Source organism: Arvicola amphibius, chromosome 10 (assembly GCF_903992535.2).
Source record: "Arvicola amphibius chromosome 10, mArvAmp1.2, whole genome shotgun sequence".
In the NCBI taxonomy this organism is placed as follows: Eukaryota; Metazoa; Chordata; class Mammalia; order Rodentia; family Cricetidae; genus Arvicola; species Arvicola amphibius.
Window position 1 is genome coordinate 36,877,795 of NC_052056.1, and position 16,142 is coordinate 36,893,936.

Genomic DNA, 16,142 nt, shown 5'->3' on the forward strand with positions numbered 1-16,142 from the left:
AGTGAACATACTGAAGAGAATGTTCTCGCAGCCTACAACTCCTCGACTATTTTACTTCGTCATGAGCAGTAGATCTCTTTCTACTCGAAGACCTATCCACCATGACCCTCAGGTTTATATGAATGTCCACTATGTTGCCTGATGAGGTCTGTGACTTATGAATGCTAACCAGATAAGATATGGTCCTTCCATCTGAATCCCTACTCAAATGGTGGAAGAAAACATTCATTGAGCACTTACACAGATGTTTGGGATGGGGAGGGAGTTTTAAACGACTGAGAGAACTATTATCTAATAAAATACATTCATCCAGCAATTTTGCTATATCTGAGGGAGCACCAAATGTCTCAGGTAATCCACACAAGCATCTCATCTAGGAGGTTCTTTTATTGCTATCATTTCCATTTTACAGACAAGGAAAGTAAAGAACTGTGCACCTAAGTCACAAAGCTAGGTTCCTCTTACACAGGACTTGATATTGCCTATTTGAGCTGGTGGATGTCAATGAAGTAAGTCACTGATGGGAAATCCACACCAGAAGCTAGGAAGAGCATGGCTCTGAGACAGGACACTCTGCTGTGGTCCTGAGGGTGCTGTGAGTACAAGGAGAGGAGCAGGATCCAGATCCTGTAGAAACCTTGTGGGCTATGAAGTAGGAGATGCATCTTCAAATAAAAATAGGAAGCCAGTAAAGGACTGTGACAGCTTATACACACAACTCAGTGAGTAAGGTTTTAGAAAGGTTATTCTGGCTTCTAGGAAGGCAAGAGTTTATAGGGACTCATAAGTGACAGCTAGGGGACACAAGGAAGTCAAGTAGTTCAGGAGGTGTGATGAGAGCTCATATGTGGGGGGTGACAACAGAGCTGGAAACTAGAGGGAACCCAGCTGGTCCTTCCACCACGTCATCCAGGACACACTGAACAACACTGAAGCAGCATGTTTTCCACAGTCTTTTATGTGCACATGTGTTTACGTGTTTGTGTGCATGTGTATGAATGCATGCTCACTTGTGTGTAGAGGATGGAGTTAACGTCAGGTACATTCCCAGTATTTCTTCGCCTTAGGTTTTGGAGATAGATACTCTCCCTAGACCTAGGATTCTAACTCACCAGCTAGGCTAGGCTGGCTGACTGATGCTGAGTCTCAGAGGCCTCTACCTCCCCAGCACTGGCATTACAGAAGTGTACGGCCATGCCTGGGTTTTATGTGGGTTCTGGGACACTGAATTCAAGCCCTTATACTTGAGTTTTAATGGCTCTACTCACTGAGCCTCTCCCCAGTCCTGGAGCCATCCCTAAAAACAAAATAAAAGTTCTTAAGGGGAGTGCCAGCACAGCAGAAATTAGTGAGAAGGGCACTGAAAACACGAACATGTTCTGCTATGCAGTGAGGAACATGTGCTGTGTACACAGACAAGACTCAAGTGTGACTAACAGAAGAAAGTCAACCAAGGTTAGAAAAGGGAAATCAAGAAGTCAATTCTTGTCCAAGCACAAGACAAAGGCATAAAGCAGAGATATTATAGGAAACTGGTGAGAAAAAACATTAAGAACCCTATTATAGTCTCTGTCAGTTTGTCAATCTCATCCATCCATCCATCCATCCATCCATCCAGATCATCTATCTATCTATCTATCTATCTATCTATCTATCTATCTATCTATCTATCTATCTATCTATCATATATCTACCTATATCATCTATTGATCATCTATCAATACCTACTATCCTCTATGTCTGTCTGTATCCATCCATCATCTATATATGTATGTATCTATTATGTATGTATGATCTATCTATCTGTCTAGCCTTAGTCTATCTGAAGAACAGTTGATGGAGGCTGGGAGAGGGAGAGTTACTCATCTTTGGGGATCTGACCACTGGTAGTGGCCCAGTGGATGGCCACTCACCCATGAGCATACAGGCAAGTTCAATTACAATTAAAAGAAGATATGAAGCTGGGAGGGAGATGGGATAGAGGACAATCAGCGAGTTCAAGGGCAGTAGTGGTGGATGGGTATTACCAATATATATTGTATAAATGTATGATACCTTCAAAGGATAAAAATAGCAAAATAATATGGAGAACGAACAGCTTTTCTATTTTTAGGAGCAGCACTGTCAGATTTAAGAGACTGCTCGAACTTCAGAACATCCTACTAAGTTACCTCGAACCATGGCACCTGGATGCAGAGGAGGGGGGATTCTGAGTTCTAGGCCACTTGAGACTACACAGTGAGACCCTGTCTCATACACTTTTACATAAAAAGAAAAAAAATAAAAAGTTATATTCCTGTTTTGGAGATCTAACCATTACAGTTAAAGTAAAATTTAAACAGGGCAACTGGATGACTTTAAATAAGCATGGTTTGACTGCAGTCTTAATCAATGACTAGCTATGTATCACACTTTATACATTAACCTGCTCTCTAAAGGAATGAGAATGAAGAGGTGTGCTGGAACACACACACACACACACACACACACACACACACGCACGCACGCACGCACACACGCACGTCCATACGTGCAAGCTCATACCTGAACTCGGGTTCCAAAATTTTAGTTATGTTATCCAAACATGTGATTAAATCTAGAAAAAAATTAAAAAACTATTTAATAAGACATTAATTTTAACAAAATGCTGTAAAATAGTATAAAACTGTATTCATCTAAATTTCAAAATATTGCTAGCTATAACTTCACAAATTTTGTTAAACAGTTTCTGTTATTTGATGTATCCACTCTGGAGCTGTTTTCCTTAATACTGCTGTTTAATATATCACGTCCTGAAGCCGTAGATCATATTAGTACATAGAGAAGTAGAATTTATATATTCCTTAGTGGTTCTATAAAATATGGCCCTTACAACACAGAGAAAAATATTTATTGGTTATTATGACTAAAAAGAACCTTATTCTGTTTATAAACAGAAAAAACAAAACTAATGACAAAAAGGAGTAAATTAATTCTAGAGCTCTAATTTTTATTCAAAGTCTCATCTACTGGTCCACAGATGGGACCTGCAGTATCTGCATCATCTGGACACTCCACAGATAATGAGCCTTTTGTTGTAATCAACACTCAATGCAATCACTAAGCACATTGAAGAAGACCCAGTGCACTGAAGAAAACTTAAATTTATTTTCACAATTAACTGGAACAAAAGCTAACATACCTTTAATTAAAAACTCGGTCACAGGCACAGTTACTTAAAAAGAACATCGAGCGTCTTCCCTTCCTTGTCTTAGGATAGAATAGAAAGTCTGGATTGAGGCATGTTACAGGGTTGGCCTTGCTTCACTTTCAACCTTCCTTCTGCATTAAGGTTTCTCACCACCCTGGCTCTCTTCTGCATCCCTTGGAACACTGTCCTGCACCCGTGAACACAAAATTTATCTGCATCCCTGTGTTCATACTCTCCTGCATCTCTGGGTACACACTTTCTTGCATCCCTAGACTCACACTCTTCTGCATCCCTGGACTCACTCTGTTCTGCATCCATGGGCACACACTCTTCTGCATCTCTGGGCACCCAGTTCCCTGCATCCCTGAGCACACACTATCCTGCATCCCTGGGTACACACACTCATCTACATGCCTGGACAAATTCTCCTGAATTTTTGGGCACACACTCTGCTGCATGCCTGGGCACACACTCTCTTGCATGCCTGGGCACAGACTTTCCTGAATCCCTGGGCACATACTCTGCTGCATCCCTGAGCACACCTTCTCCTGAATTCTGGGCTCATACTCCTTTGCATCCTTGGGCATACACTATCTGCACAGCTTTTCTATTGCTCCGAAAACCTAGCTGACTACCTGCTAGCATCTCAACTTGACTGTCAAGTCCTCAAAAGAGCATCCTACTCTTTCACATATGAAATCTCTTTATCCACACACGGGACTTCCATTTTGCTTGTTTTAACCAACACATAATTATAGATCCCAGCATAATTTACATTATGAAAAGGCTAATTTGCTAATAGAATCATAGTTACAAGCAACATTATTTTCTAGCACCTCGTCCTTGAACAAAGAGTAGAGCTGTGTAGAGCTCACTCTTCTGGAATTATAGAAATTTGGAATTACAGTGTGGGCTGCACAGGAGACTTTCAATGACATTTATCACTGATTTCCTAGAAAAACAAAAGTTTCTGTTTGTTACCATGTTTGGCTACATCCAGTAACTTACCAGACCCAAGGGTAAAAACCTGGACGGAGACAAGAAGGCAATAACAGATAGTATTATGAGCATTTCCTGTTGGTTGGTTTCCCCAATTTGACACAAATGTAGACATATCTGGGAAGAGGGATCTTAATTGAGAAAATGCCTCCATAGGCTTGGCATGGAGGCAACTCTGTGGGGATACTTTCTAGATTAACAACTGATACGAGGGAGTCCCTGCCCATCATGAGTGGCACTATCTCTGTGCAGGTAGTCCCTGGGTCTGGAAGCAAGTAGGATGAGCAAACAACAATTAGCAAGCCAGTAAGCAGTGTTCCTCCATGACTCCCTCCTCAGCTCCTGCTTTGAGTTCCTGATCTGACCTCCCTGGATGACAGACTACAAGCCATAAGATTAAATAAACCCTTTCCTCCCCAAGTTGATTGTGGTCATGGCATTTTATCACAGCCCTAATACCCTGAGATGCCTTTTTAACATTTATCTATTTATTTTACATCCCAACTGCAGTTTGCCTTCTCCTTGTATTAAGGCTGGGCAAGGCAATCCCTTATGAGGACCTCAAGAGCCAGCCAAAGCCTTATGGATGACTTTCTACAACACTCTTACTACATACTTAAAAGACCCAGAGTGTGTGTAAAGCAGATAGGACAGCAGTATTTTGAGAAGAATTTGTAGAGATCAATATGTATCACTGCAATTTCAATGATTTAATCTGTTTTTCAGAGTTCTCCATGGGGGTTCACTATTACTTAGTTAATTCACTAGGAAGGGCAAGTCAACAGAATTTGCCTATTAACCTTTGCACAGCATCAGCAAGAATCAATTAAGAAACTCAGCTTCTAAAATTAACAGCCAGCCATGAACAGTACCTGTGCGTTCCAATGTAGCATGCTAGCTGCAAGGTGACTACCAGCTGCCTCTCCTACATTCAGACCAGATGTACAGTAAGCCCATTCATGGTTTAGCTGTACAACAGGCCATGCTAATATGCAAATAATTACCTGGATCTCAAATTCCAAAGAACTCCTGAGGAGGAAAATAAAAGCCCAAAGTGGACAACTCTGAAAGCCAAGAAGACTGAGGCAGGAAAGGAAAACCATGAGTACAAACTGACATTTACAACTCCATGAAGGCAAATAAAAACCACCAACTTAAGGATTTAAGAAGTTATGTGCCTTCCCTAAAAGCTTTTCCCAAGGAAATCGCCTTCCGGAAAACTGTTATTATAAAGCTTTCAACAAATAAGGACAAATCCTGGACAAGGTGAATGTGGCTAGAACGAGGCTTCAGACAGCAGTGTGTAGGGAGTTACTGTGAGGCAGGAACTGGATTAAAGTCACAAGAGTCCAGAGTTAACCCTTCGCATTCATAGTCAAGTGAATTTCAACTGTGGTGTCTGGATAACACAGCGGAGCAGTATGCTGGTGGGATCGTCTTGTGAGTAACATGACATCGATGTACATGATCCAGTCACAAAAGAACTAGTTACCTCTCTCACATATGCAAATATTAACTCAAAGTGACCAAAATTTAAGAACAAAACTGCAGACTTTTCAAGAATATAGGAATAAATCCTGACTTTGGATTAAGGATTGATTTCTTAAATATGATGAAAAGCACAGTAATCAAACTCAGATAAATGGAAATGATAATTAGAAAAGCCTATGCTTCAAAGGTTAGTGTCAAGGAGAAAAATGGCTATGGGGGTTGAATGAGAATGTCCCCCATAGTCTTTTGGCATTTGAACACTTGGTCCCCAGGTTATGACACTGTCTGGTAATGATTTAAGTGCTGCAGCTTCAGTGGAGGACGTATTTCACTGTGGATGGATCTTGAGATTAAAAAGTCTCAGCTACTTCCAGTTTCATCTCTCTGTTTCATTCTTGAAGTTCAAGATGTGAGCTCACAGCTTTCTGCTCCTGCTACCAAGCTGTCTCCACCATATGGGCTCTAACGAAACTATATGCTCCAATAAATTCTTTCTCTATGAGTTGTATTGGTCATAGTGCAACTTATAGAGTTTTTTTTATCACAGTAACATAAAAGTAATTAATATAATGGCATACAAAATTATTCTGACAAGTCATATATCTGCTAAGTATCTAGACTCAATATCAAAAAGTATTAAGATGAAATATTAAAAAGGCAAATGTATATCTAGCCAATGGAATATACTTTGGCTATAAAACCAAAATAGTACCTGATCACAACACAGAAGAACTTCGCAAATATGTAGCAAAAGCCACCAATCATAAACATCCCAAACTATATTATCCTTGAAGTGTTCAGAATGAGTACACCTAGAAATAAGAAGTGGATCGGTGGTGACAAAGGGAGGAGGGATTAAAAGCAGTAAGTGGAGACTGACTGAGACTAACCGTGGGCTGTTCCTCAGGGTGATAAAAATGCTCTCAAATGGTAGCGAGGACTACAGAGTTCTGAAAATTCTGAAACACTAAATCACTACTCTGTGCAGGAGTACCGTACTGCATAGGATTAAATCTTGATAAATTTGTTATAAAAATTAAAAATCGTAAGAAGAAATAACCATTGACTTTAATATATACCACACAGGCACATCTGGATAAAATAAAGCATAGTAAAGAACCACGGTGGGCATTCATTCCATTGCTCCTCAGCAAACATCAGATATAAAAACATGACCAGGTAGTAGCCTAGGCATTAGTGAGAAGACAGACAGATGAAAATGTCCACTTATATAAAGTACACCTACCTCCACGTGGGAGAGGGTAAGAGAAAACATTCGTATAAAATGTATGTATAGTAAGGCAGATGGTGATAACACTTCAGTTAAATAAAGGTACAAGTGAGGAAAAGTTTAAGAGTTGAACTTTTAAGAGTTATGTTCAGCATGGACCTCACTGCAAAGGTGACATGTGATCAAAACTCTAAGTGGGTGAAGCGATGAGGCTCGGGATATGTGGCTCTGAAATTAGGTATGAAAGTAAAAAAGGCCCCATGTGGGTGCTTGGTCAGCACTTATGAAGCCACGGTGAAAAGAAGTCAGGCACATAACAGGCAGTTGAATCCTACAGGGCCCTGGAGGCAAGGATGCTTGGCAGATGAAGATGGGAATTTCATTTTAATAAAATCACACTGACCTGGGCCTGGAGAGATGGCTCAGTGGTTAAGAGCACTGGCTGCTCTTCCAGTGACCAGGGTTCAGTTCCCAGCGCCCACATGGCAGCTCACAACTGTCCGTAACTCCAGTTCTAGGGATTTAACACCCTCATACAGACACGCAAGCAGGCAAACACCAATGCACAGAAAATAAATAAATAAATAAATAAATAAATAAATAAATAATTTTTAAAAATCCCACTGACCACTATACAGAGAGTACCTTCAAAGAGAACCATAGGGACAAAGGTCAAAAGGGAATCTGCCATCATAACTGAGGTAAACACTGGGAGTGACTTGAACTACAGGGGTTAAGAGTGGAGCTACTGGTATGTAGTCAGATTTTCACAGATATCTCCAGAATTGGCCAATAATTAGAGATTTGAGAAATAATGGCAAGATCTTTGGAGTGAAAAACTTAAAAGACTAACTGATATGTAAAGTATTTAAGATTACAAGAGTAAATACTGATGTGGAATCTATTTGATTACTATGTAATGCCAGAACATCAGTGTTCTAGTAGAAGTGCAGGCAGCATGCAATTAATTACACTCTTAGGTAAGAGTTTCTACATAAGACTTGTATAATTTGAGTCAAACACTTAAAATATACTAAGGCATATACACGCGTTATGACATAGCGTGTTATTTTTTTTCTTCAGTGCTCTAGGCAAGAGCATCTCTCAGGGCCCCGAGAGAGCAGCCTTTACTCCTGCTCCTCTGTGCAGCTCAAGGAGAAAAAGCATCTATGGCGGCAGTCCTTCACTAGACGGAGCGGTAAATGTAATCCAGGTAGAGGGTAATCTTAAATCCTATAAAGGCTTCTGTCCTTCCTCTAACTCAAAAAAGCCAGTCTCAGATGAATATTTGTACTAAGTATCTGTTTTCTTAAGACAACTCAAAATTTAACAATATTATATATATTGTCATCTTGATACAGCTTGCAAAATAAACTTTCAGTACAATTTACAGAGAACTTCGTAGCTGTTCTACGAAACTTTATTTGCACATATTTCAAAATCTTAGGTTGTCCCATACATAATACTGTAAAAATATGGTAACTATTTCATATGTCAGCAAGTCATTTAATATAGCAGCATATTAGTTTCTCTCAAGGGAATATTTTGATTGACAGCAATGGCTATTTCTGAGATAGTATAATTATGAACTACTTTTATTTAGATTTTTCCCTATGTCATACTACTGTGTGTTCTTGAGTGAACTGAAAAACGTCCCAGTAGTATCAATAACCATTATATAAACAGTCTACATGTTATTATTGTGGCATGTAATATCTTATACAACTGTAATCATTTCTTTCTATAGGAAAGGAAACTAAATGTAACAAAAGATCAAATAATGCTCCTAGGTGACCATTAATTATTTACCAGAAACGAGAAAACAGGAGAAAGATGAAAAACCAAGAAAAAGACAACAGATATATACTTACAAACTCAACTCTTTCAAATCTTCTAGAATGCCTTAAAAGGGCCAACTTCTCCAGCCTGAGGGAGTGCACTAGCATAGGCACAGCAACACTGTGTCAGTAACCTTACTTCCCTGTAGGTAGACATCTTTGCTCAGATACAAAACTTCTCCAGCCTGAGGGAGAAGCATAGCATAGGCACAGCAACACTGTGTCAGTAATCTTACTCCCTCCCTCCCCCAGGTAGACATCTTTGCTCAGATACAAAAGGGTGTGGGATATGGCTGATCTCTTTGATAGATATTTAAAGGTGGAGATTAAATATGAGGCTTCTCTTAGACAAATTACAATACCGTGGAAGCAGACTACATAGGAGGAGACTGGACACATTTCTGTGACTAGAAGTAAGGTTTCTTATCAATGACGTACAAGACAGCTAAGTCCCCTAAGCAATTAACCATAGTTAAATAAGCTGCAAACCACATAAGGTAACTGCATCAAATGAAATTTCCTCCACACCTAACTTCCCATGCACATAAGACATGTCAAAAGTCAGGACGCTTCTTTTGTGACCTACACAGACAGTATCTAGGGCTTAACTCAGCACAATCCTATTGGTTCTTTTTCACAGACTTTCTAAGGTATCAAAATCCTCAACTACACAAGAAAATACCAGAAGCAGGATGGTACACTTCAGATTGTTTATGTGTCTTCTTGGCACAAACATCATTTCATAGGCTGAACTGCCTCTTCTGCAACCATTTTAACAGATAAATTCTGTTTTAAATTCTGTCTCTGCAAAACTGGTGAAACTGCTCAAAAATATGCTTGTTGTTTAAATTACCATCAAAATATAGTTGTTTTTCTGTATGCTATTTATATAACACACAAACGACTGTGTGCATTGTAAATATGGGCTCATCTGGAGCTGGAATCAAAGGGAAACTTCACCAAGAGTCAATCAATAGATTCAAAATTTATTTTATTTATTTACTTTGTTTTGGTTTGGTGTTTCAAGACAGGGTTTCTCTGTAGCTTTGAAGCCTGTCCTGGAACTAGCTCTTGTAGACCTAGATGGCCTTGAACATGTAGAGATCCGCCTGCCTCTGCCTCCCAAGTGCTAAGATTAAAGCCATGTGCCACCACCGCATGGCAGATTCAAAGCTTTAAAATGTGTGTCAGATACAAAAACAGTAAAAACTAAAAACACAGCATGGAAATTACAAATAGAAATGGGACTAAGAGTCAAATCTGACACAAAACAGATTCTGTGTTATCACTGCTGTTAAGGCAGCAAATGATCTGAAAAATTTACACCCTACATTCAAAACCAAAAACATTTCATGTAGAAGAAAAATTAATCAGCAACAGAAACTCAAACTCCATCAGAAAAAAAACTATCTATTCTGTCCTGTGAGTCACAAGTTTACATAATATGATGGAAAATGAAAGAAATGAAAACATTCACAAAAATAGTAAAGACAGTAACAATCAGAAAAATTTTATGACATTGGTGTTGATTCTAAAAATACTTCAACATACTGCAGCAGTGTCCCTCAAATGGGTGTTTTCAGGCCCAGCTGTTTAGAAGTCTTAGGTACACTGTCAGCAAATTCTAGGGTGGAGGCAGCAAATGAACATGTGTTTGTGAGTTCACACTGAGAAGAAAATGCATATCCACATGGGATCATTCTGTGTCACAAGAAATTTGCTGTTTACTAATTTCCTCCAGAAAAATCAAGGCAAATTTAGGCTGTCCATTCCAAAATTCTCGGCTGGTAAGACCTTTAGTATTTCCTTTAAATAATGTGGTATTTTTTTAAAGTTTTGATTTTATATTTTCTGAAATGTGCCTAAATATTTTCTAAAACTATAAAGTTACCATTTTCCAATCCTGGTTGTATATAACCACCCACACACCAGTCATGAAACACACAAATGAATGCTGCCTTGAAGGATCTGAAGGTTTCAATGCATATGTAAGTTCACTGCTATATAGCAAAAATGTCTAAAATCCACTGCTGAGAATCCTTCTAGAAACTGGCCAGGGTTGAAGAGATTTAAAAACAGAAATTAGATTACACATCTGCAAAATTCATTTTATTTTTGAAGTCCAATTAAATGCTGTTTTTAATTAAATTTATGTGTATGAGTGTTTTTCCTGCATGTATCTATGTAAATCCCATGCATGCCTGTTGCCCTGGGGTCTCAGAAGAGTGTTGAATCACCTGGAACTGGAATTAGAAACATTATGAGCCACTGTGGAGGTTGGGAACCAACCTGGAGTTCTCTGAAATAATAACAAGTGTTCTTAACTGCTGAGCCATCTCTTCAGCACTAAATGGTGTTTTTAAATTGAAATTCATTTATGAAAACAGTAGCATTTATTATCAAGCTTGACTGAAAGATCTGAGTTACTGAGTCCTGAACTCTGAGAGGCTGGTTTGACCTCAGGAGTTTTCATTAGTGCTTGATCATATGTTTGCTCACACCTCAAGGGCTCACACGCTTTCAGAAAGTCCAGCTGGAACTGGATGTGATTATGCCAATCACATCCAATTTACAGTAGCAATGCCCTGATACCCTGCTGGTTTAAATGATGTCCCATCCCCCACAGTCGCAGGCATTTGAATACTTGGTCCCCAGTTGGAGATGCTGTTTTAAGAACTCTGAACTTGGAGAAGGAATGTCACTGAAGGTAAGCTCTGGGAGTTTAATGACTTGTGCCATTTTGACTGTGCTCTCTCTGCCTCATGCCTGCAGCAACTTGGCATTGTTAGCTAAAACAAATGCCTTTCTCCTTCAAAGGTGGTGAATGCAGACTCTCAGCTTCCAGTTCTAGCTGCCCTACCTCTGCTCTGTAACCATGCACTTCGTCCTTGTCCTTCTGGAAACCTAAACCCAAATAAACCCTTTCCTCTGCACGTTGTTTTGGCCATGGTATTTTATCACAGAGAAGTAACTCATACATCTCTCTCAGGCTTTGCAGTGCCCCACCCTAAGCATTTCTGTTTGTTTGCCACCAAAGGCAGAAAACGGGAACCTGCTTTTTTCACAGTAGATATGATTCTTCTTTTGAGACACACACACACACACACACACACACACACACACACACACACACCATCCTTTATATATAGGATGGTAACTACTACTCACCAATAATTAAAAGTAACAGGGAAGGGGATAACACCCCGAGATGTTTTAAAAACAAGAAACAAACGTAGAAGAGGATGCTAGGAAAAGGTCCCAGCATGACCAGGGCATGGATAATTCTGGATGTCATTCAAGAGAACTTCACCATAAATAAAGCCTCTCATTATAATTTAAATCACAAGGAAAATGAGTCCTAATTCTTTGAAGTGTGTCTCTGCAGGTGAATCTAAGTGCAATGCCTTTACAAATGGATATTACTCTAGTATTTGTATCACACGGCCTCCAAATTTAACCACCTGGTCTCTTCTAAGAGTCTCTTCACTGGCCTTCCTACAACTATCTTATTTCTCTTCTATCTACTTCTCAGAGAGCAACAAAGAAAAACTAACACAAACACAACACAAACCTAGTCAGGTCACTCTACCAATCTAGAGCAGAAAATGGCAGGAAACAGAACTTTGCATGGACTCTGATATAAAATATATCTTACACAAAACCATGACTCTATACATAATATATAATATATATATATGAAGTTTAACATACAACATAATATTAGCAAATCTTTGTGGGAGAGTATAAGAAAAGAAGAAATAGCTGCTGAAGCAACACTGTTCACACATTTTAATCCCTTTTACTCTAAATTTCAACTAGACTCCTAAGTGAGGGACATGTAGCAATGATCCTTCCAGATATTTCAGGAATTCATAGTGGCAGTTAGATTTCCTGGATGGAAACAGAAATCTCAACTAAAGTCAAACAGCCTCTGAACAAATGAGTTACTAGAAAAAAAAATGTGACTGAGAGGCCACCCAAGAAGCAGTAAGAAACTCGACCAGTGTTTCCTAGAATGTGTCTTAGCCAACTAACTTCAGTCAAATTAAACATATGCCTGACAAATTGGACAGGGCATGCCAAAAAAGCATGACACTGGAAGTCAGTTGGGAAATGGCGTTTCTCAAAACTGTCACTTTGGGATGTGTTAGTATCAAGAAGTTGCTAAAGTCTGTCTCTCATTTGTGCTGACTCTGTGTGAGATCGCTGAGAACATCTGAGACTCTCATCTGACACCAAGGTCAATTCTTTAATGAACTTTACTGTACGGACATCAAGTTTCCAAGGGAGAAACAACAACCCATGATTTGAACACTTAACGTAAAACACCTTTTATAATAAAAAGCAAACATTTTATTTTCCAGGAACCCCGAGCTTGATCAGTAGAAGGAGAAATCTGGGGATATAGGAATCAAAATGAGAATTTAAACCCAAGAAACTTCAGATAAGTACAACCAACTGCCATTTTTGAACCTTCTCACCTGTCAACCTGAGACGCCCACAGCATGTGCTGAAAGCAAGAGAGCTCTTACGTCTGTGTTCTTTACATCACTGACTAGACAGTGGGGAAATGGAAATATGTATTCATGGTGCGGGCTGGGGGTGACTGTGTCTCTGCGCCTTGCCTATAGACACCCCACAGACAGAAACCACGGTGGTGAACTAACACGACAGAGATGATCTGGCAGGCACATACAGAAGCAGAAGCGGGCTTGCTTGCTGATTATTTATTTGCTTGTTTATCTATTTATTTTTAATTTTGGTTTTTGAAAGAGGGCCAGCTGGCCTCAAAATTCATGATCCTCCTGTCCTACTTCAGTTTCCAGAGTGCTAGATTACATTGTGAGTTCCCACACCCAACCAGAAACCAGTATCATTTGAGATATACCTAGTGCCCTTTCTGTGACAGAACTCATCTTAATTTTCCTACTCTGTCAAAATATCCATTCATCTAACTTTACACTTCTAATTCTTTTTCCCACATAATTTCACTCAAATGAACTAAACCTTTCTCACTGCTTCCCATCTTACCCATGGTTTATAATCTATGAGAAAGTAGATTCCCTTCCAAGTAGACACAGCTCTTTCCTTCATGTAAAGGTCTAAATGACACTTTTAGGGAAATTGTATTCATCTTAAAGTCACCCTAGCTTAAGAGGGATAGCTTGCAGCGCCCTCAGTGGTTCCAGAGCTCAACAGTCTCATACCTGGGAGGGTCTTGATAGTTTTTCATCCAAATGGCCTGAAGCAAAAGCTAATATTTACATTTAAATGGCCAACTTAGAATATTTACTGTTCAACATAAGAACAATCGTCTATTTTCTAATGCAAAGGCCTGTTTTCAAAATCCTTCCAATAACATCACTTCTGAGAAGTCCTCTTCACAGTGCCTCAAATAACAGAGATGAGATACAAACCACAGTAGTAAAAGCACTTGACAGATCTCATACAGGTAATGCATTTCATGTTAGAGATTCAACTAAATTTTAGATTTTATTCTATTTAATACCTTTGCTGTTAACACCAACCCCCTTCAGATCCTAAACATTAACAATAAGAAAAACTTTATTATGTTCCATTTCAGCACTCGCAGGGAACTCTTGGTAATATGAGAGCCAAGTCTTTGTAAACAAATGGCCTTTGGGAAAGAATTGTGAAATTGTAATTTATAGATAATAAACCTTTAAGTTGATACACTTTACCTCAACGTTTCACAGATTTCTTTTAAAATTACGACAGTTTGTGTTCTGATATCACAAAAGTGAAAAATTAGTGTTTTTTTCTATCAAGGAAATGAAAGTACGTAGACAGAAATTAATACAGACACTTTTCAGAATGCAGACTCTGACCCTTCTGGTTTCTTGGGCATTATTAGTTGTTCAGTTTCCTGTTCTACTCCAATGTCAGGTAACAGGTATTTGAATATTTTCCTTCTTGCTGTAAGAAATGACAAGATGTGGGAGCTTCAGTATAAGACAAAAATTACCTTGTTTATCTATAACTGAGTATGAAGCCAAAAATCCCCGTCCAGAAGCATGGATTCCACTCATGAACAGCACTGTGACTTCGCTGCCTTGGGACTCAATTGACCCATTCATTTGTAAACCCAGACCGCAGTATTTGCCTAGGAATAAAAAAACAGCATGTATTTGATGTGACTCTCATAAAGTTAGTATTTGTAATGTACATAACAATAGCAAACCATGTACTAGAGTAATGAAATCAGTTAAAACTTAGGTTAGAAAATCATATTATTCTGGAGGAAAAACTAAATGCCAAGTAATAATTATTTAAATGATTCAAAAGAAAAAATATTACAGATTTCCACTGAACTTAGAGATTCAATTTCTATAAACACACATATATGCTCTTTAAACAATAATGGAATAGTTTTAGAAACAGGCATTCCAGACAGCTTGATAACCGCAAGTAAGTGATTAGCCAGCAGAGTGTTTACAAGGTTCCTTCAGGACCTCCTAGATTCTGCACCTCAGCACATTCCTCAAATTTCCTCAAGTGGGACCCACTAAGTTTTCTCTCTGTGGATTATCAGATCCTTCCTGCCTCAACTAAGATCTGAACACTCAGTAACCTAAATTTTCATCCATAGTCTTAGCCTTGAAGTCAGATGCATATATTCAATGTATAGCACACATGTAACACTGTGCATATCCTAAGTACAATCTAAGTAAACTACGAAAGAAGAGGGAGAGAAAACATGGAAGCAAAATAGGCACCGACAGGCAATAAAATAGATTTCCTTATGTGGCTGGTAATGGTACCAGCAAATCTGGAATACAGAGTTCCAAAAATTGTTTCAAGTTGTGGCAACAATACTATTTGAAAAAGATCAATGTAATGTGATATCATTCATCCTTAGAGAAATGAAATTAAGACTATATGGATGTATCACTGCATACTCTGATGAATGGCTGCAGTCAGTAGGACAGACTGTACATTAAGTACCAGAGAGCATGTGGGAAAGTCAGAACTTCATATATGAATGGCAGAAATATGAAATAGACAAACTTGAGACAGCTTGGTAATTTATAGAAGTTATCTATGCAGGAGGAAAGAAGCTACACCCACAGAAAGGCTACAAATGGTCATTCACTACTCATTCAGCCTCAAACGAAAACCATTTAATTTTATCAACTAATACCTAATGAGGTATACAGCCACACGGAGGAACACAATGTAAATACATGAGAACAGGCTATTTGCAACGTGGACAAATCTCAAAGATAGTATGCTAAATAAGATAAGCCATTGTATGACGCTTCTAGAAAAGGCAAACAAAATGACAAAATTAGAAGTGCAAAGCAGATGTAGCTGCCTGGAACCAGGAATAAATGAGAAATGCACTTCAACTTGGCACAAGGGGAACTGTAGA

At 38.9% G+C, this 16,142-nt stretch overlaps 1 protein-coding gene across 2 annotated transcripts in view; it reads right to left on the minus strand.

Annotated features, from left to right (window-relative positions):
• Positions 1-16,142, minus strand: part of Dcbld2 (discoidin, CUB and LCCL domain containing 2) — a 63,197-nt gene that overhangs the window by 19,627 nt on the left and 27,428 nt on the right. For both annotated transcript variants that reach the window (XM_038345739.1, XM_038345738.1), the window contains exons 3-4: positions 14,736-14,873; positions 2,545-2,596 (exon numbers count right to left, since the gene is read on the minus strand). In XM_038345739.1, coding sequence (XP_038201667.1) covers positions 2,545-2,596; positions 14,736-14,873 — 190 coding nt within the window. The remainder of the gene's footprint in view (positions 1-2,544; positions 2,597-14,735; positions 14,874-16,142) is intronic.